At 30.7% G+C, this 23,031-nt stretch overlaps 1 protein-coding gene across 1 annotated transcript in view; it reads right to left on the reverse strand.

Annotated features, from left to right (window-relative positions):
* The window catches only part of LOC134714706 (inositol-pentakisphosphate 2-kinase-like), a 56,756-nt gene that overhangs the window by 6,701 nt on the left and 27,024 nt on the right, over window positions 1-23,031 (reverse strand). Inside the window, exons 7-10 of the mRNA XM_063576212.1 lie at window positions 10,456-10,514; window positions 3,226-3,298; window positions 2,195-2,295; window positions 1,274-1,596 (exon numbers count right to left, since the gene is read on the reverse strand). Of these exons, the coding sequence (XP_063432282.1) occupies window positions 1,274-1,596; window positions 2,195-2,295; window positions 3,226-3,298; window positions 10,456-10,514 (556 nt within the window). The remainder of the gene's footprint in view (window positions 1-1,273; window positions 1,597-2,194; window positions 2,296-3,225; window positions 3,299-10,455; window positions 10,515-23,031) is intronic.

Genomic DNA, 23,031 nt, shown 5'->3' on the forward strand with positions numbered 1-23,031 from the left:
AGAAAATGAAATATAGATAGCAGGCCAGTAGCCACTTGGATTCTACTATACTTTGTGCAAATTTTACCCCAATGGAGAATGACACCAATGTCATGCCTGTCCAGTTACAGAAGGTCTCAATAACATCCAGAATAGAAACATGATCTGAAACTAACCAATACACACTAATAAAACAACTGTTTGTCTAAAACGGAATTATAGACATGTGTTAACCCATATGCCCTGCAACTGACTGTCACATGGATTTTTTTTAACTGTAAGGCAGGATCGTGAAGTTTCAAAATGAACTTCAACTGCTTTAAGTCAACAGCATTTGACAGAACAGAGCCAAATATCTGAAACATCAAAATTAATGCTCTTATAATAAACGAAAGGACCATAAGGAAAATATTGATTTAATGAAGCATTAAGACAAAAGAGACTAAAAATTTAAAAAACCAACAGAACAACTTTTATTTATACAAAGTGCATGATATAAATAACACTCATTCTGTGAGTATTGCATGGCAAAACATTGTCGCCTACCAGTTAAAAATTCATTGTAATGGAACAAAATTCTAACTTGATCTATGACTTGTCATGGTGTAAACTACATTAAATAACAAACAAACCTACCACTAAATTCTTTAAACAATTTACTAATGAAGAGGAAAAAATCCAAAATGTCATTTATCATAATACAATGTCTTTACCAAATGAGTTATTTCCATTTAATCAGAAATCTAGAACATTTTTTCGTAATTTTAAAATAAGTATTTCATCAATAATTTAATTCTGGGAAAAGGGCTTGAACTGGACAAGGAGAAAAGCTAAAATTGTGAAAATTGAACTAAACTTGTAACTTGTCATGATTAAACAATATATCAAGTCAATATCTTCAAGCATGAAGAAAAAAGTCTAGAAAACTGATTCAGACATGCTGGACAGACAGATTAACATACAGACAGATACAGAGTTCAAGCCTAAAGTCCCCTTTGACTTCGCCAGTAGGGGACTAATTACTGTTTAAAAAATTGAACCATTGGAAAAAGGGAGAAAAAGTGATACAGTTACAATCTACCATTTTGATGCAGAATTTTTTGTTTATAAATTAACTTCCTTGAAAATCATTGAGGGTACAATCATAATCACTGGACATCAATGTAAGAATGACAAATACCCTCAAACTTGACCTTGGAAGTATTATCAAAATATAAAATTGTTCATAACACAGGTGTGATCATGAGTTACAGAAGTTTGCTGACTGACAACACTCTTAACAAAGTGTACTTACTTTCATCATTAAATAAATGATAAGAACTTTGTGAACACTTTTGGCATGGTTGGTGGGTATGCCCGTTTACAACTGGACTGTTGGAGGTTTGTGGGAGACCGTCGGGAGAACGAGGTTTCAATGAGTATTCTGTTTTATGACTACATAAGGGACCTTTGGCTTCAGTGGTTTCCAATCCATTTGATGGACCAGGGTCTGATTTGTTGCCAGAAGAGTGGCCATTGGTCTGCACAGGAACATGTAACAATGAAGAGTGGCCATTGGTCTGCACAGGAACATGTAACAATGCATCTAAAATCAAATCTAGGAATTCTGACAAAATTCTGAAAAACAAATGTAGTTTCCCTTAATCTTAAGTAAAGAATTAAAGCCCTATAAGGCATTGGTACATTTCCCCCAAGACATAACTGTATACTGGTTTGATAAGCTATGTAATCATGAAAAAGACACTTACTGAACAAATTTCCAACACAAAGCCTCTCAAACAACATTAAAGAAATAATTCTTTGGCCTTTTTCTGTTAAGTATATATGGTTTCTCCATGTTGAAGGTTCTGCAGTAATATATAATTTGTTTCATCCCTGTCCTTTGGTCTTTGGTGAATAAATATTTCTATTACAATCATACCACATCTCATTATTCATTATTAAAAGTATATACTATGGTGCTAATCCCAATGATTCTTATTTCATTTTATCTTGAATTGCATAAAATATTTGTCACTGGATTTCAACAATGAATAATTATTTGTCTATTTAATTTGATTTAATACTTTCTTAAGACTAATATCAGATTTCTTTTGTTTTTATTCTGCACTGAAGACACACAAAAGAGATGATATAATACAATTTATGTTGATATACAGACAAAATTATTAACCCCTGATATTTCTTAAACTTGTTGTTATCTCCCTTTACTCACAACTGCTTTTTGATTCCATTTGTATTTTTATCACCAAAGAATTCCTTCAGAACTGCTCTCAAATCATGTTTTACATTTTTACCATATACTTCATCACCATTCTAAAAAAGAGAAAATCCCTTATACACAATGAGCCAGCATTTCTATAAGCCAATGATATCTTATTGGGTTATGTTAATCACTGTATACAATTGTTCAGTTTCAGCTATTTTTGCATACTTCCAATAATGAATATGTTTTTATCACTTCCTAGTAGAGGTTATTATTAGACACATTAAAATACCTTTCTAGAATTACCAAGTTGGAAGAATTTTTTGAAATACTAAGGCTTTTCTACCTCAGGCATAGATTACCTTAGATGTATTTAGCAAAACTTTTAGGAATTTTGGTCCTCAATGCTCTTCAACTTCGTACTTTCTTTGGCCTTTTTTACGTTCTTGGATTCGAGCGTCACTGATGAGTCTTTAGTAGACGAAACACGCGTCTGGCATATATAATAAATCTAGTCCTAGTATCTATGATAAGTTCATTTAGACATGAATGTAAAATAAAATTCAGGAAAAATCAACATTTTGACAGATTCAGATGTTTTTTTGAATTTTTTATTTTTTTTTATTATTAATAATTCTAATTTCATTTAACATGTAAATATTTAAACATAATTCCATTAATTTTAGCTTCTCACTTAACTTACTCCACAGCTCATTAGCATATCATGTCCAATAAGTACAAGTATATGAAATCTTTATATATAACCAAGAGTTATCTTTCTTTGATCAGTTTAAATATTAAATAGTTGTAAATGAAGTTAAGCATGAAACTTTTATCAATAAATTTATATCTGTACACCTGAATAATTTCAAGGTGATATGGGAGATCAATCCCTTCATCTATCAAATATAGCAAAAGAAATGACTCTCTAGCAAATATACTAGTATGGCTTTCCTCAAAGTATCTGTTTTCTTTATCATTACATTTATAAAACATGCTCAGTTATTTATCTAATTTTCATTCAGAGTTATCTTTCTTACCATACACATTTTCAGATTATTCTGTGGAGTCTCACACATGGCATACAGGGCATGTTTCATTCTGTCTCTGTTTCTAAAATATAAAATTAAACAATTTGCTTTATTCATTGTGTTCATAATTTATTATTTTAAAATACTTTTGAATATATTTACTTTATAAAATTTAGTGGTCAACAATCAAAGTAAGTAACACATCCAACTGAGTAATTATTTTGTATCAAATGTATTTGGAATCAATCCTGTTATTATTTAGGTAGTTTATTCGACTGTTTTAAGTATAAAAGTTTGCCTTTAAGTGCTTAGTAGGGAAAGATCTTATATCTTTTCTTTATTCACCAGATTTAGTGCTAGAGTTGAGTTGAGAATCAGATCTCGTATATCTTGTCATCCTCTCTAATCACCAGTTTTTAGTTGTTCAGTAATTTTTTATTGTATGATTCATCCTTTTTCATATCTACTTAGTGGTATAAATGTTTAGCCACAACAGTAGCTGAAGGGTGTAATTTCCTTAAACAGTTTGACTTTCTAAATGTCAAACTATTACTTGTCTCATAGAATAAATTGATATTTGATGGATTAAAGTTCAAATGTAAAGATTGATGAATATTCATGATGAACATGTAATGCGAATACATCTTGTTTAATTACTAGACAAACATGAAAACATGCTGTGTCAGATATTTAATGTGTTATAGCTAGCAGAAGAGGAAGTCTTCAGGAATTTGTATAAACTCATACACGTATTCTCAGAGTTCTTGAAAAAACAGGTTGTCTGAAATTTTTGACCACAGCACCTACACAATTCTGTATTTTGAAATAGAAATAAGAGTCAGGACCAGCGTAATTTCATCAAAGATCACTAAAGAAAAATATTTGAGAACTCAGTATTCTGACTATACAAGCTACAAGCCATTGCTCTTGCTTTTAAATGCTTTTGCTTAGCGTTGAAGCAAAAATACCATTTTTATAAGTTCTGATCAGATCCAGAATCTTCAATACTCAAAGTTCTCATGAAATAATATTATAGTTATAGATAGAATATAATAGATCAGCGTTCATTTTTAAACAAAGGTTTTACTTATAATGCATATATAAAACTCCTTTATCGTGGTCTAACCACATATAAAATGACAGATGAATTATTTATAAATCAGGATGTTCTGTGGTCATACAGATTGACAGAAACTGACCTACTGTATATTATAAATCGTAAAGGTCAAGTAGGGTCAACCTTTTTCTTAGAAGGTTAATTAATGTTTATTAGTACAGGTGCCCCAAGGGCCAATGGTCAGTTATAACATTGATTTAATTATATGCTACATGGTGTATGTCCCCTTACTTAATACGGAGATATAACATTAGGCCAGTAGCACCACTAAATGTCAGAGACCTTACTTAATAAATAAATGATAGGTTAACCTTTGAACTTTTCAATCTGATTAGGAGAAAATAAACATGGTTCAAGAAACTATATCCTGCAGACAGAACAATAGTTCATGCGAAAAAGGTTAATTCTAAGTCATGAAAAAAATAGTTCTTACTAAATACAAAACAAAGGCTATTGTAAATGATGGTTAGGAATCTGACATGTGAAATAGATCTCAGACAATTAAATGTTGAATCAACAATATTTTTATATCAATAGGTTCCAGGAAATTTCAATGCCTTGTTATATCTATAAAAATGTAAAAAGTTCAGATGTTTAGTGTAGCCAATAATAACATGCCTTTAATTTTGTTATTGGGTGTTTGTCATGTTACGATGATGTTGACGTATATCGCAATCTCTTTTTATGATGCGTAAGGTATAAACAGCCTTTGTGCAGACTAGGCTTTTATTTAAGCCTTACGATAAACATCCAGTTCAATTATTATTCAGTTTAAATTGCTCACGTCAAACAAATAAGGATATGTTCCTCGCAGGAAAACGTGAGCCAATAACAAATTCATTGCTCTCACCTTTAATCATACGGTCTATTTAAAAACAGGTAACACAGTACTGTGTAAAGACTCCTACGTAAACTACTTCAAGTACAAGATGTTATTGTTCAGCACACTCGGTCAATCGCCCTCGGTGTAGAGATTACGTTGAATCTACATTTGGCAACATATGTTGATAAACGTCATAATAAATTGTACTGACCTAAAGTTAACTCTATGTTTGTGTATACATTTAATACTTCGCTTTCAAAATACAATTATATTTAATTAAAGTTTTATCCTTGGTCCATTTCTGGACAAAAGGGTCCTAGTTTGATTAACGTAGAAAAATATTTACATCGCTGAGGAGGTAAAGTATATGAGAAATTTATCATTGATCTCTCGGATGTTGATCATTAATCTGATACTCAAGTGTCAATATAGTTATCAATATATCGTGACTAGTAAACAAGCCAGCATTAGTATTAAACAAATCTCTACAAAAATTATACCAAATATAAAATATGTGGGTATTAATTACATGAGTTAGGTGACAATAATCTACATCTGTCAAAAGCTGTACAGCTGTTCTTTATGCTAATACAGTGTATACTAATATTGATTCAGTAATATGAGGGTCAGCTAGTACCAAAGTTCATACTCTATCAAGGTACTAGGGGAATCACAGTAAAACTACAGCTGGCTTTAAATGATTTCACAACAGGTTGAAAAATATAATGTTTATAAGCCTTATTTGGATTATAGTACTATTCACTTTATCCCCCTAACACCATATCTTTAAATATGCAAGTCAATGCAACAAGGTACTAAATGGAATTTACATTCAACAAGGCCATAATAAATAAAAGGTTTGTTTGCCCAAACGCTACCTACCCAGAAAAAAGCTGCCTTCTCAAATTCTTTTATTTTCCTGATTTGAAGAAGTTTTTTTTTTAATTAAATAGGCATGAAGACATCTGATACTTCAATTTCTTTTTTTGAAAAAAAAAAAAAGAAAATGCCTACCTACCTATCCACTGTCTCAACCTTTGGGTAGGGTTTGGGCAAACCAAAATATTTTTAAGTGTGGCCCAATTTGTGATCTTCAGTGATATGAATTTAGAACAGCAGGAAATTAGAAAGAAAAGATGAAGTTTGTCCAAGATTCAACAATCTCTTTGTCTCTAAGTGGAGCTAATCATGTCGTTATGAACTATAACAGGATCTGTTTATCAAAGCCTACTCAAACAGTTTTCCCAACTATAAGTAGAGCTTTTAATAACTACTTGACTTATTTTTTAATGTACCAGTAACTTGGAAAACCATCAACACTTCAAATTTTTGTAAATTTAACTTTTTAACAACAAAAAATATGACTGAGCAAACATGCGAGTGGACTAGAAGTATTAAAATTCTGTATTTAGGTTTATTTTTAGTAATTAACAGATAACTACGTCTTGAAAGTTGATACTATTTTTTTAATTCTATATACAGACTCCGACTGAGACAATAATGTATAACATCAGTTTTTTTTACTTGTATATAAATTAAAGAACCAATCCTGTACAACTTATTAGATGCTTCGTTACATGACCCAAGTCAGACTTACTAGTATTTTATCTCCATCAGTCAAAAATAACCTTTACACATTGTCTGATAACCTTCGTGTACTTGTAACTTAAGATAGTTCTAGAAGGCTGCTATTTTAAAAATAATAATGATGAAAAAATGCTATTAAAATTTAGGGATTACTGAAGGATATAAATAGTCATATGCTCAAGGTTGTACCTTTCTAAATATAAAACCTATGAAAAATGTCTCAAAAAGAGCTGCTGTATGAAATAGAATCTTTTGTTAACATTTCTTCTTGATAAAGTTTTATCAAACAAGAGTAAAGTTTATTTGGAAGTATGTAATATTATAAATTTTTCAATTAATCAAAATATGTTGATTACACAAATGTTTCCCATTTCCAAATATTCAGTATTTTTTGGTAAATACACTCATTGGCCGAAATTGATTCATTATGTGATCAGCAAAATATGTCATGTAATGATGCTATAGGAAACAGGTCATGTATAACACTTTAAAGTGTGATGTAATACACATATACTATTTGAAACTGGTGGTGTAAAACACTTTAAATGTCTTGACAAATTCTATTCATAGTTAAACAGACCCACCCTTACTTATTTTGACTATCACTACACCCAAATCATCTTTTTTGTTGAGAGTTTGATGCAAAGAACCTTATAAAACATTAGAAGATTTGTAGTCAAGCTATGAAAGGGACATCAAATTAAATATTACAAAAGAATTTAGCTATTTTCATTGAATTTTTAGAAGTTATATAAGAATTCAGAGAGTTAATTATTTTGATAAATACACATAATCATATAAATCTGTACTCAATTGCCAGAAGAATGGATACAATATCAAGAGGTAAAAACGTCTGTGTATATTTCATATTTCATATACAAAATTGTTTTCTTTTCATCTGTCTGATATTTCCTTTGACTTAACTCCAAGATCATTGACAGAAACACAATCTAATTCATAAAGATAGTTCTTCTATATAAATATGACCAAATAAAACATGGTGTACTTCAGAAAGTTGTACAATATGTCATTATACTATCTTGGCCATGAGTCAAAAACAACACTTATTCCTGAAGAGTTTTTGTGAAGTGACATGCACGTTAATAATCAACACTTGACATAATTATGAATCGTGTCCTTTGTCATGTATTACATGTCTGTTTATTTCAGTCTATTTCATACTAACAATAACCACAGGTATAAAGGTGGCTTTAGAACCTACACATTATCATACTTTACTGTATATTCTATTGTAAGGAATGGCTGTCTGGCTTAAAGTCAAGATTAAACTTTGTCACAGATTGCAGACTTCACAATATATTTCAAAATCTGCAAGGATTGAACAAAACATTGTCGTAGATTACAGACTTGGAAATGTATTCCAACAACTTCAACTTCAAGGATCAGACATATAAAGCTGGTGTGTCATTTCACAATGATTGATAAAACAAGAAAGCTCTTAATATAAAATAAAAGGAGACATGGGTTAGACATGAAAGAGACAGAAACCAAATGACTAAAACAAAATAATGGTGTATGCCATGAGGGTTCAACATTAAATCTTTGTCATTACAATATCAACCTCTCATTTCTCCCTGGTCCAAAAATTGTGAATATTTAACATAGAAACTACTCTTTATTATAAATATCAAAATATATAAGTAAAACGTAGAAAAATCAACATATATAGTCAAATACTTCTATTATTCTGCAAAACAATTTTAATTCAAGGGGAACATTCTGCTATTTTAGATTTTGTTATTTAATATCATTCTTATTTTGTTTCTTTCAAACTGTCATTGATATCATTAACTTCCAAACTGTGATGTCAGGGTCAGTAAACATGTCAAGCAATCAGAAAGAACCTCCAGTAAGTATGTATGTAAAGATCATTACATTGATTTGATTATTTTTTATATTATTCAAGCTGTTATTTCAGAACAATGACGCAGGTATCAGATAAATCTGTTTAGAAAGCACATTTATACACACCCTTTTGTAAGGTGTAAATGAGTTTTCTCACTTTTCGCACCTTCAAGGAAATATCAATTTCATAATCTCTCCATGGTAAACAGAATATCAATATATCTAAATAGGATCCTAATAGGTGTTCAAATATGCACAATATGTCTTTACACTGAAATTTAGAGAGTTCATTTTTTTTTTACATCTATTGCAGGATGAAATTTATACCTCTTTTAGGACAACATTTTATTAAACTAAACAGTTTGAAAACAATTGGTAAAATCAATGAGCAAAAAAATGTTTAATTAAAATTTCAGCAACAAAAGAATACCAAAAATACTGAAAAATCCCCAACAACTCTCTTGTTTTGTTACTATATTTAAAGTATCATTTTCCCAGATTTACAAACAGCTGACTCAAACAGTTCAAGGTCATTTAAATCAACTGAACAAAGAGAGGTTACCAAAGGAGAAAAATACTTCTGTATTTCTTTAATTTTTGTTTATTTCATTTACTTATTTCAATTGGCATTATGAATGGCTCCTTTTAATTTTCTTATCATTTAGCAGAAATCACAATAAATTTACTAAATATTGAGAAACTTCTGATCTCTGTAAGTAAATAAACCTAGCTGTAATTTTGGTTGGGAAATGGTTCATTTTATCGAAAATATATATAAAAAAAAAAGAAGCTTTTTCTGCCTATCCGTGTGCTATTTGACTTTCATTACATTACTAGTGGAAACTAAAAACCCTGATTTTCCTATTTCAAAAAGCCAAGTTTGTGTCAACTCATTTTAAATCTTCTGCACTAACAATGTACTAGTGTTGAGAATAAAATTGTTGGCATGGTTTAAGAATAAAGTTTTACTAAAATTCTCATTATTAAGCAAAAAATATACATGCATGATTAGCAGATTATAAAACTGGTGTACTTTGGTCAGAGTGAAAGTACAAAATATCAAAGTTTTTATCATATCTTTATTCAGAGATTAAACTGTCAATCTGAAAAAAGCACTATTAACTGTTATATCACAGAATAAATTTAGATTGCACCTTTAAATAATATTTAAATTTTAAAAAATATCAATTTTTCTAAAGTTATTGAATGGGTAATGTACGTTATTTTGCAATGTTTTCCATTTACAATTATCATTGTCCTTGATATTTCCCTTCAAGGTGCCTCAATTTTAAAGCTATTCTAACTGTACTTTTGTATACAAACATTGGACTGGGAGAACAGGTTTTATATTACATTCTTATGGTCTTACTGGATCTGACCGAGATCTGCACTTGGACAAAGGAACATAAGAAATATTGGCTCTTATGAAAATCTATGATTAATGTGTTTGCAACCTTTAGGATTAAAAAACACACACAAAGAAATCACAACTGGTGAATGCATTGAATCTAGGTCTTTATGTATTACCCACTGTCTACACAGAGTGAACTAGTTTTTTTAATAAAATATGCCAAGAAACATCTTACTTCACACATCTGTAACAAATTTTGCTTGATATTAAAAATAACATACATCATAATTTGAAACAGAACCTTTTTATTCTGCTTCATAAAAGTGTAATGTAAGATTTTTGACTACTTGAGGAAATTGTTTTGGAGTGTGATGTCAATATATTGCCCTGAAGTCCTGATCTAATTTGAATCTATTATGTACACTGATCATTATCACAAGACAATAATGACATTTTATTGCCCTAGCCATTGGCTAAAGTCTGCTGACCACTCACCCAGAATACAGATCAATCGGACAATAATGGCTGGTCTTTGTCCATCTTCCCTCTTTTGCCTGCAATAGAAAATAATAATTATAGAAATAAAAACACCTGTCAGCCATAAAGATGTGACATTTTCATTAGAGAAACCATGCAAGTTTTGTACAGCCATAAAGAACAATAATGCATTGCGTTTTTACCACATGACATTTTGATGAAATTTTTATGTCAAAATGGCAATAACATTTGTGTGGATCTTCTATTTTGACATGTTAAACAGGTTCTTACATTGTCTCCTTTTATATGCCCAACATTTACCACAAAAAAACATATACCACAAAAAAACCATATATAAAGGTTGTATTTTGAACTCCAGATATGATATGATAATAGATTCTTAGTTTGTACTTGGTACATAAGATTTTTAATCTACATGTTTTGAATGCTATGAATATAAATCCCTATTTAAAACAATTGTTCTATGTTATCCTTATAGTCAAACAAACATGTGTTTTGCACATCATATTGAACAATAATGCAAAACAAATAGACCTTTTAATTCAATTTTTTAATATAAAATATTTGCATAAAGAAAGTTAATACAATTTATAGCTGAGAATAATATTTTTGTTTTGGAGGCCAAGGAGTGCAAGATTTGTTTCAAACAAGCAAATTAAGATTTAACAATGGCAACAGTAATATTTCTACTATCATAAATACGTAAATACGTGAATACATGAATGTTAGGAAGTCTGAAGTAATTGTCAACATTTCTTGTTGCCTTCAAAATTTGTTTGTATTTGGCTTGAAAATGAAAAGAGAGTAATAGGAGGGAAAATGCAGAATTCCACTTTGCTTTCAACAACTATGACTTAGATATCCAATTATATTGAATTCTGGAACTCATTTCAAGAAGTCTCTTGGAGACACCTTGTAACAGATAGATAGTTTATTGAAAATTTCAATGAACTTAATTTCTATGTAATCATTGAGTTGCACGTTTGACCTTATAAATAAGCTACCCTATGGTAACACAATAACCCAATATTAAAACTGTACATAATTTATAACATTAGCATATGAAATATCATATTCATGTTTTTATCTGTCAGCAATCTTTCATATTTTGATGTGGACATGTGACAGTGGTAACATGTGTTGAGAATGTCAACAAAAAAATATAAAATCAGGCTGCATTGATTTACTTTGAATGAAAATCATTATCCATACCTTCCCTCCATTACTGGGTCTTTTCACAAGAAGTGTGTGCAAATGGGAAATATAATTCTTTGTGGGAAAATAAATGAATGTGGAAGTCAGCGCAGATTTGTCCGAACATCTGCCAAATGAGACATTTAATATTTACACCATACACATGGCATTATGCTGGTATAAATAAAGGATTGACAGTACAATAATCAATGATAAAAGGAAAAAATTTGATAAAAGGAAGAAATTTTATACGATAACAGATCAAAAGAGCTTTTTTCAATTATTTTGGAAATTAAAGCCAAACTTTAATCTTCTATTTATAACAACAAACACGTATAAAAGACCTGATAGAGATTGTTTCTCTAAGCTGTGTAACATTAGCAAAGAGATTTGGTCATTTCCCCTGTATATATTTCACAGAATAGAGGCTATTTTAGAATAGTCTTTCCCCCTTTATTTGATTTATGAGTATAACACTTCATGTATGTACTGGTACTGTGAGGTTCTAACAGATGACCTACTTCTTAACAAATAATCGATTAAACACCTCAAGAAAACTCAAAACTGCAATTTTGACAGATTTTGGAAATCAATAAAATGTAATAACTGCAAATCCAAGGTTATGTTGAATGTACAGAAATATATTTCCATTAAAATACATAATTCTTCAATGCAAAAATGTTACTAATACATGTTAAATTTTCAATTTTGTATAAAATTGTCTTTAATGCTGAATAACCTTAATGTTTTATGGACTGTTGTAACAGATAAAGTCTCTAATATTTCAAATTCTAGTGGGATTTGGTATCTTCTATATATTATAACAGGGAAATCGGTCCTATCTTTTTCTGCGTTGAACCAAACTGAGTGAGGGGTTAACACAATAAAATAAAACAGGGAAAATCTTGATCCAGGATGTAATAAGTACTACATTGTAATACATGTATATGATTGATTAAGATAATTAAAATAAATCGGATATACTTGTACTTAAGATTAACCAATATTACTGTTATCTATATGTCTTCCTTATCTAATATGATTAATGTGTGTTATAATCACTCTTAAGCTCTTACTCCAACTTACAATTCATTCTTTATTTTGTTTGCCAGATTTTTTTAATGCACTTTTGATTTAAGACTTTTGTGATTCTGCATTAAAGATTACACTGTAAATGTTTCTTGTAGTCTCTTTCGGTCTAATTTTTGTTTCTACAACAATGTGTCTATAAAAAATCAAATAGAAAGGACAAAACTAATAATTTGCCAAAAAATTCCCTGTATCTTTATTTTAGTGTATATAAAGATTATTCATAGGTATTTAACAAATCTATATTATAGGATTTATAACAAACAATTTGGGTGTTGGAATTAAATTATTTTTTAACAATCTATGTCAAATTGTATGACATTACATTTCTCATTGAAGCAAATCCCTAATCTTTAGACCAATTATTTCATAAAGACCTAAAGCTTGAGTCAAACTAACTGTTTTCATACTGTCAACAAAAGACAAACGGGGGACAGGTGACAGGACAATGGTCACATGGTAGCTTGACAGGTAAATCATACCTGTTAGGCCTTGTTGTCAATTTCTACCTGAGTGACCAAAGATAACTGTAAACCCTGGACAAAGACAGATTGAGAACTGGAGATAAAACCAGCAGATGGCTATCAGAACCTCACAAAGGACAAGCCGCCTAGACACGTCCACTTATGTTTATATTAAAATGGAATTCCTTTTGTGAACTAAATCTATGATTATCTTGAGTGTGAATAATAAAAGTAATTGTGTAAACTTCATGTGAATGTTATGTGGTGTAACTTTATGTTCATACAAAGAATGAAACGAGATAAAATAATACTAATCTTTATTATTTTGTTTATTAACGCTACCCCAAATTTGTTATATACAAAAGTACATTTGATTTGTCTTCAAGAAAGCTTGTGAACACTGGCCAAAATGAAGAACATAAACATTTAAATCAAAGTTAACAGTGAAATGAAATGTACTGATCAAATGTCTATAAAAAAAAATATCAAATATTAAAATATATGTCTGTGCTTGATTAAACTAAAATGAAAAAAGTTTTTACACTTTATAAAGCAGATCTCCCAATATGGTCTATTTTTAATTGAAACAGGTACCTTTCCATAAAATCAAAATAAAGGAGATAAAGTGGAATTTTCTAATGTATATTAATAACTACTGATAAAAAATTAAGAAGATGTGGTATGACTGCCAACGAGACAACTCTCCACTAGAAACCAAGTATGAATTGGTCACAAAAAGTGCTCTTAAGCAAAACTCAAATAGAAACCATTTTCAAATTTACCATAAGTACATCCTATTTGAAGAGGAGACAGAAGACTTCTGTGTATGTTTTTGTGGTTGCATAATAACTATATTATGCATGACTTTTTAATGAATTATGTTACTATGCTAAGGCTATAATTGGGGCATCTGTTTCTGAGACTCCAATATGGTTTCTGATAACAGAGAATTTATTCAGGAAAACCGGAATCTTCATTTTAATACATAAGACCAAGTACAGAAAAGTATAAAAGTATTAATTCATGTCATTACACTTTCCTCTAAGCTAAACATATATGACATGTCCTTTACTACTCTAAGTTATTATAATGCCCTGTATAAGAGAAACATGATTCTAAACATGAAGTTTGCCAAATTAAATATCCGGTGCTTTAGGCATGATGTGTATACATTTGTCATGTCACACCTTATGGAAACATATAACACTATCAGACAGATAAAATAAAAGTAAACTATAGGCCGTTAGTATCTGACCTATATAGGGGTTAGTCCTTGGAAACATGCCAAGGAACTGTAGGTCTAATACTACACTTTCTACAACTGCCGTTTATTTCAACAATAATATTTACATAAGGGGTTAGAAATAAGTGTTCTTGGACTCATGGGTAGAATTATGATACATTTAAGTAAATTAATGAAACAAATAAACCATTAATAGCAAAATATGCAAATTCCTGGGGAAAAAAAATGAAGTTTTTGTGAGTAAAACAATTTTTTGAAAACCCCTGTGACAAACAATACAAGTTCTAATGAATGAAACAATATTTCAGCAAACCCGCATATGAACCACATAGGTCCTCTTTGACAACCTACACAAGTTCCAATGTCTAATGTAATATTGTTCACAAAGAGAGGTATCATCACCTTCCTACATATTTTACATCTTTTACTGTCAATTAGCTACATGTAGGTGCTAAATACATTTACCTCCTCGTCGTCTATAACATTTAATAAACCTGAGGTATTACATATTTCACTCATCATTTCAAATCATAACAAACAACTGTATATATATATATATAACTTGCTAATAAGATGTCTGAATTGATCAAAAGTAAATTAGCAACATGTAGGTGCTAAATACATTTACCTCCTCAGCGAGTCCTCATAGTCTGTAACATTCAAACAAACGTGAGGTATTACATATATATAATATTCAACTCGTCATTTCAATTCATACCAAACAACTCTATATATACAACACGCTAATTAGATGTCTATGAATCAAAACGTTTTGTACGTGACATCAGTCAGGAGACAACTATTTATATAAAATAGGAGATGTGATTGCCAAGGAGACAACTCTCCACAAGAAACCATATGACACAGTATGGCCTTCAGCATTGAGCAAAGCCCATACCACATAGTCAGCTATTAAAGGCCCGGAAATGACAATATAAATCAATTCAAAGGAGAAAACTAACAGATTAATATTTAGCATGTTCGGAACAGAACAATACAGTAATAAACATCAACCTTTAACCTTATTGTGCAGTGTTGAGAGTGACTGTGGAAGATGTTTGTACCAACCAAATCATTCATAGCATTGATATTTGTGTACGACAACACCATCTTTAGACTGTAATAATTGATAACTTGTATAAGAATAAGATATGGTATGATTGCCAACAAGACAAATATCCACCAGAGACCAACGGATGTAAAAGTTAACAACTATAGGTCACAGCCTTCAACTAGGAGCAATGGACTTAAAAATCCTACTGATCAAATTGAAAGATGAATCCAAACTGCAAATTGATTTTTTTTTTGGGGGGGGGGGGGGAATTTGAACTTTAAAAGGTGAAGCCTATTGTAAAGAAAGCACAGTAAAAAAATATTTCTGGTAGTTTTGATGTGACTAGTCTTTTTAAACTATAAATGGTAGTTTATTAAGACAGTTTTATATGAAATACTGGATAACTTTATTTAAGGCATAAACTGAGGTCTTTCAGTCCAGATTCCAATAGTATATGTTGTACCTAGTAAAGGGATCAACTAGACAACAATAAACTAATATGTCTTTAAGATAATTTACTCAATACTATAACTATCATGTAGAGTCAGAAGGTTATCATTTATTTGGTCAATATATATAACGTATAATGATACAGTTCTCAAACAATATATATAAGTCCTTTAAATGTTTTTGTTTTACTTCAGCAAAATAAAAACAGCATTTTATTCTGGTTTAAAAAAAAAAAGCAAAGTCTTTCAGTCCCTGTCTCTAATATTGAACATATATTTCCCCTAGTACAGATATCAACTCTGCAATGAATACTGAACAACAAATTCTCTACCGAATTAACCAGCAATAAGATTACAGTTTTTAATTTCAGTCTAATTAACAAATGGCATAGATAACTGTTTTGTTTGCATGCCAAACTTTGATTACAGGTGAATACACATAATTAAATTGATTTAATCAGGTAGAAACCAGCAGGTGTTGTACATTTCATCACAACTAACAATACCTAACAGAATGTTCTGTGGTAGAACATTTCACAATTGAAGGCAATACAATCTTGTACATGAGTAACTTTAAATCGGGATTATACTTTGATGTTTATTCAATATTTGTAGCCTTGTTGTAAACAGAAAAAAATAAGGGAACTTCTCAAAACTGAAAATTACTCTAGATCTTATACAGTGGATTCATTATTCAAATACCAGTTTTCATTCGACCTAAATGAATCTTGTCAAGATCAAAAAATCAAGTTACAATTATGATACATTTTCCCTCTGTCCACAAAATTGGTTACCCTTTAAAATTATAATGAATTCTTAAAGTAATCATTTGTGTAATTCTCCTTTGATTTTCAAATGATTTTTGTAATTTTTGTTCTCTCTATGATATAATTGCCTACATGAAAATTCCTACCACATATATAAATGTAAACTACTCTGTGTTCATTGAAGCTTTTATAGAAAAATTATTTTCAAAATGATGATTTATATGAAATTTATTTTTATTATATTTTGATTGAACTTGTTCATTTTCATGAGTACATAATGGCTTTTTACACACAACTCTATAAAACAAGGAGATGTGTAATGAATCCCAATGAGAGAACTATCCACAAAAGTACAAAAGATTTCAACAACTATAGGCCACCTAAGGCATTCAAAAATAAGCCAAAGCCATACATTTTTGTACTACATGTATATTAATATATAAGGTTCAAAGATGACAAAATATAAAACAATCTAACAAGGGAACCTGTGAATGGCCTGAAATATTTGACAAACCAATAACTGATAATTAAACATAACAGAAATCAACCAATTACCACCATTAAAGTTAGGGGCTCCAACTTAGTACAGTCTTAGTACACAGAAAATGTAAATCAGGACAGGTGCATTAAAACTAGAGGCTCCAAAGAGCCTGTGTCGCTCACCTTGGTCTATGTGAATATTAAACAAAGGAAGCAGATGGATTCATGACAAAATTGTGTTTTGGTGATGGTGATGTGTTTGTAAATCTTACTTTACTAAACAGTCTTGCTGCTAACATTTATCTCTATCTATAATGAACTTGGCCCAGTAGTTTCAGTGGAAAATGTTAATAAAAATTTACAAATTTTATGAAAATTGTTAAAAATTGACTATAAAGGACAATAACTCCTTAGGGGGTCAATTGACCATTTCGGTCATGTTGACTTAATTGTAAATCTTACTTTGCTGAACATAATTGCTGTTTACAGTTTATCTCTTTCTATAATAATATTCAAGATAATAACCAAAAACAGCAAAATTTCCTTAAAATTACCTTAAAAGGGGCAGCAACCCAACAATGGGTTGTCAAATTTATCTGAAAATTAAAGGGCAGATAGATCTTCATCTGATTAACAATTTAACCCCATGTCGGATTTGCTCTAAATGCTTTGGTTTTTGAGTTATAAGCCAAAAACTGCATTTTACCCCTATGTTCTATTTTTAGCTGTGGCGGCCATCTTGATTTGATAGTCGGGTCACCGGACACATTTTTAAAACTAGATACCCCAAAGATGATTGTTGCCAAGTCTGGATTAATTTGGCCTAGTAGTTTCATAGGAGAAGATTTTTGTAAAAGATAACTAAGATTTACGAAAAATGGTTAAAAATTGACTGTAAGGGCAATAACTCCTAAAGGGGTCAACTGACCATTTCAGTCATGTTGACTTATTTGTAAATCCTACTTTGCTAAACATTATTGCTGTTTAAAGTTTATCTCTATCTATAATAATATTCAAGATAATAACCAAAAACCAGCAAGATTTCCTTTAAATTACCAATTCAGGGGCAGCAACCCAACAAAGGGTTGTCTAATTCGTATGGAAATTTCAGGGCAGATAGATCTTGATCTGATAAACAATTGTACCCCATGTCAAAGTAGCTCTAAATGCTTTGATTTTTGAGTTATAAGCCAAAAACAGTATTTTACCCCTATGTTCTATTTTTGGCCGTGGCGGCCATTTTGTTTGGTGGACCGGGTCACCAGACACATTTTTTGAACTAGATACCCCAATAACAATTGTGGCCAAGTTTGATTGAATTTGGCCCAGTAGTTTCAGAGGAGAAGATTTTTGTAAAAGATTACTTTAATTTAAGAAAATGGTTAAAAATTGACTATAAAGGACAATAACTCCTTCACGGGTCAACTGACCATTTCGGTCATGATGACTTATTTGTATATCTAATTTTGCTGAACATTATTGCTGTTTACAGTTTATCTCTATCTATAATAATATTCAAGATAATAACCAAAAACTGCAAAATTTCCACAAAATTACCAATTCAGGGGCAGCAACCCAACAACAGTTTGACCGATTCATCTGAAAATTTCAGAGCAGATAGATCTTGACCTGATAAACATTTTTACCCAATGTCAGATTTCCTCTAAATCCTTTGGTTTTTGAGTTATAAGCCAAAAACTGCATTTTACCCCTATGTTCTATTTTTAGCCATGGCGGCCATCTTGGTTGGTTGACCAGGTCACGCCACACATTTTTTAAACTAGATACCCCAATGATGATTGTGGCCAAGTTTGGTTCAATTTGGCCCTGTAGTTTCAGAGGAGAAGATTTTTGTAAAAGTTAACAACGACGACGGACGACGACGGATGCCGGACGCAAAGTGATGGGAAAAGCTCACTTGGCCCTTCGGGCCAGGTGAGCTAAAAATATACATGATTACGCCAGAAATACCAAAATAAGGCATGGATACACTATTAAATTCATTTGTTCTACATATTTCTTCATATTAAGTTATCTGAGATACTATTTATTATAATCAATAATAATTTAAAGTTCAATATACACAGATTGAGGACCATATGGCATATATGTTCTTGTTGATTGATTTAACCTTTGAGACAATCCCCAGAATTTCACAATCAATGTGTTTACCAAAATGCTGATATAGAACAAGAATGTTCTCTTACAAAAGATTGCATTATCCACAATCTAGTGTAACACAATATTTTTTATAGATATATACACTTTATCAGGACAAAGTACAGAAATAATACATTTCCCCATGATGAATGTTAACAAATTTCAGGACAAAAAAAATTCATACATGTTAAATTTAAAACATGCATGAAACATAAGGGTACACCAAGTACTAACTTAAAAAATATTTTTGCATCCGTCCCAAATGCGGGAGCCTCTGTCCTTTGATAGTCTTGTATGATTTTAATTTTAGTTCAGTTATAAATATGTTTTGGAGTTTAGTATGACGTCCCTTTCCACTGAAAAGTACATATTTTTGTTTTAAAGCCTTGTCGAGACACAGGTTTTTCTTGCTGTGCTCTTTGACACATTCCCCCATTTCCATTTGCAATTTTGTTTTACTACAAGTAAGTTTTGTGGTGTCTCTTGTGTTATTGTATATCAGAGTGTGTGAGTTACGTGTCCCTGGAGTTATATGTTTGTTTTAAAAACACAGTCACATGATAAATTGGTATTTAATATTATCAAATAGTTTTATTGGATGGAAACAGATTAAACAACCTAACCAGAGACCCAACCATTATTTTGAATTTTTGTTATTGGGTTAAATATTTACAACAACGTGCTATAAACTTCTGTATTTAATAAACAATTACTGTCATCATTACGAAAACGTGTTATTGATTTCTAAATACTTCAATGTCTACTATTAAATATATATATCATAAACAGCAGTACTAAACCCACACATTCACTGTCATTATATCTCTGACTAAATCCTTGATCGGATTTCTCCAATCTGTATAACATGCAGGATTGAAGGTTTCTCGGATCTGAATAACACGCGGGATTGAAGGTTTCTATTGATCTATGAGGTAATACTGTCGCTGACACGATGAAGACAACGTGCGTATTCATCAACGTGCGGTAAATCCTCTTATTCAGTTGGAAAACAACCATAAAAAAATTCAATCAGAATAACAAATTAATTTTCTTCCACCCATCAACATAACCTTTACAATTAAGCTCCTTTATATTCATAAGCCTATTGTTCTTTTTTTACATCTATGATTTGTGTCCATTAGATGCTAATGACAAATACTGATATTAAATGTTTCCATGTCACTGATAGTGTGTTTGTTTATTGGTGAGTGCTTATACACTTTATATAGAAGCCATGCTTGCTTCAAACTGAACTTAGGATATTTAGAAAACATTCAATTGATCAAACTTCATTTTGCTTTAAAGATGCTGAAAAAAATATGTTATTTTGTTTGAATACATTTGTATTTGAAACAATCCAGTAGTGGGTCCAGAACTTTTTATAAGGGACCCCACTGACTGCCATAAGAAGGGTCCAGCTACAGTCATGCTTCAGTGATTCCCTGTATATTAAATAATCAACAAAAATTTGGCAACAAAAGGGGGGCAGGCTCCCCAGGGCCTCCTCTGGATCCACCTATGCAATCTGAAAGTACATCAATCCTTGAAAGTTCGCAGTAAACTATGATTTGATTGATTGCTGATGAGTAAAAACTAATTCCCATTTGTAATTTGTACATGTATAACGAACATGTCAACATTACATCAGGAAAATCATAAAACTGTAAAAATACATTGATTGATAAATGTCATGTTTTATGACAATAATTACAAAAGGAAATATATACTGTCACCATTCAGACAACTAATATTCACTCAATTTTAAAGAAATAACAATGATAACATTTCCATAAAATATCCATCAATGTGTAAAAAGGTTCATTACAATTCAGGAACATGTAGAATTGAGTCACAGTATTTTCCAAGAGTCATTCAATTAGTCGATATTGATTCATATTATTGGCAGAGAAATTAATGAGACTTTGAAGCATTATGACATTATATCAAATCATCTAAGTGAAGAAACAGCGATAACCAGAATTTACTCAAGGCGAATAGATAACACTCCCACAAAGTCTTAAACACATCATCAGAGAAACTGGGAAATAATTCCCAAAGAGAAAACAACCTAAAACTTAATTCCATCTTAAGGCAAGGCAGTTTAAAAATACAGATTATAATAAACAAGCACTTTCTTTAAAAAAGATATCCGACGTATTTAAATTTGAGTATATGTTTAAAACTATCATTTCGATAACCTTCAGAAGCACAATGACTTAATGACGTAGGACCTCCTTAGTAAAATCTCCATCTGAATGTAACTACAAGAAATTCTTCACTAAGTCTGGTTATATTAGAAAGGCAATAATATATAAGAATATTGTGATGACACCTAAAAATTTTATTTTGTCGAAAAATCTAGTGCATATAAAAAGAAACAAATATACATTTTCTACTGTTTACATTAAACTTAATTCATGGTTAACAAAGCTAGAAACTATTGGTAGTACAAGTAGCATCTTTCTGTTTACATTCACCTAAACCCTGCGGTAATCTCACATGCGTAGGTGCGTTCTAAAAGTCATGTACGTTCAAACAACAAAGTTTACATTAAAAATTATATAATTATATAATAGTCCCGAATAAACAGCTGTCATGGATGCAAAGAGCTATTGGAGAAACAATTATTTAAAAAAAAATATAAATCTTTGTAAGATCTAGTTCAAATATTTATAGTCTTCCATCACGATATAATTTTTCGAGAAGTTTTTTCAAACACAACCAAATCACCAACCATGACAGCATTTTGTCCAATCACAGAATAGATTTTCGAGCCACTGAAAGTTCCTTTAATGTACTTTGTAATTTGATTGATTGATCGTTGTTTATTTTACTATGTATGGTAAATAGACAACTAAAGGGTGGCACTCTCTCTACACAGGGCATTGAATTTAACTTCTCGAATTTGACAGGTCTAGTCTTCAAAGGAGTAGGTCCAGTAAGGACCCATTTTGGCCTCAAATTTCAGGTTCATCTGACGAAAGATTTTGACTACTTTTTAATCACTTTTAAAAGTGTGTATTTTATTTGATTCTATTAGTTTATGTGAAAGATTTTAACTGATTTTGTCATTAAAAACGATCCGATTTAAGCTCAAATATGAAAAGTCTACCAAATATGACGAAAAATGTCACTTTTTAGATGTTTTTTGTCAAAAATGAAAGTGGCCGCATCCGTGTTCATCCTCAACCTTTATATATGTTATGTATTATCATCAAATACAACTTACATTTTAATATTAAGGATGAACACGAATGTGTTTAATCAGATCGTTTTTAATGACAAAATCAGTTAAAATCTTTCATAAACTAATAGAATCAAATAAAATACACACATAAGTGTTTAAAAAGTGGTCAAAATCTTTCGTCAGATGAACCTGAAATTTGAGGCCAAAATTGGTCTTTAATTTAACTAAAATGCTAGAATTGTGAAGATTTCAGTGATTTAGCATGACTTAAAGGTGCTAGTACCCGACATATATGCATTGTATTGTCAAAAGCAGCCCATATTTATGTAGCAGAAGCATTCTACTATCCAATAAATAACTAAAAGTTAACAGTTTGACAATTTTGTAAAACTGCTATATTTTGGGGCCGAAAAGGGGTCTTACAAGACCTATAAAAAAGATGTGGTATGATTGCCAATGAGACAACTATCCACAAAAGACCAAAAT

Source organism: Mytilus trossulus, chromosome 1 (genome assembly GCF_036588685.1).
Source record: "Mytilus trossulus isolate FHL-02 chromosome 1, PNRI_Mtr1.1.1.hap1, whole genome shotgun sequence".
Lineage (NCBI taxonomy): Eukaryota > Metazoa > Mollusca > Bivalvia > Mytilida > Mytilidae > Mytilus > Mytilus trossulus.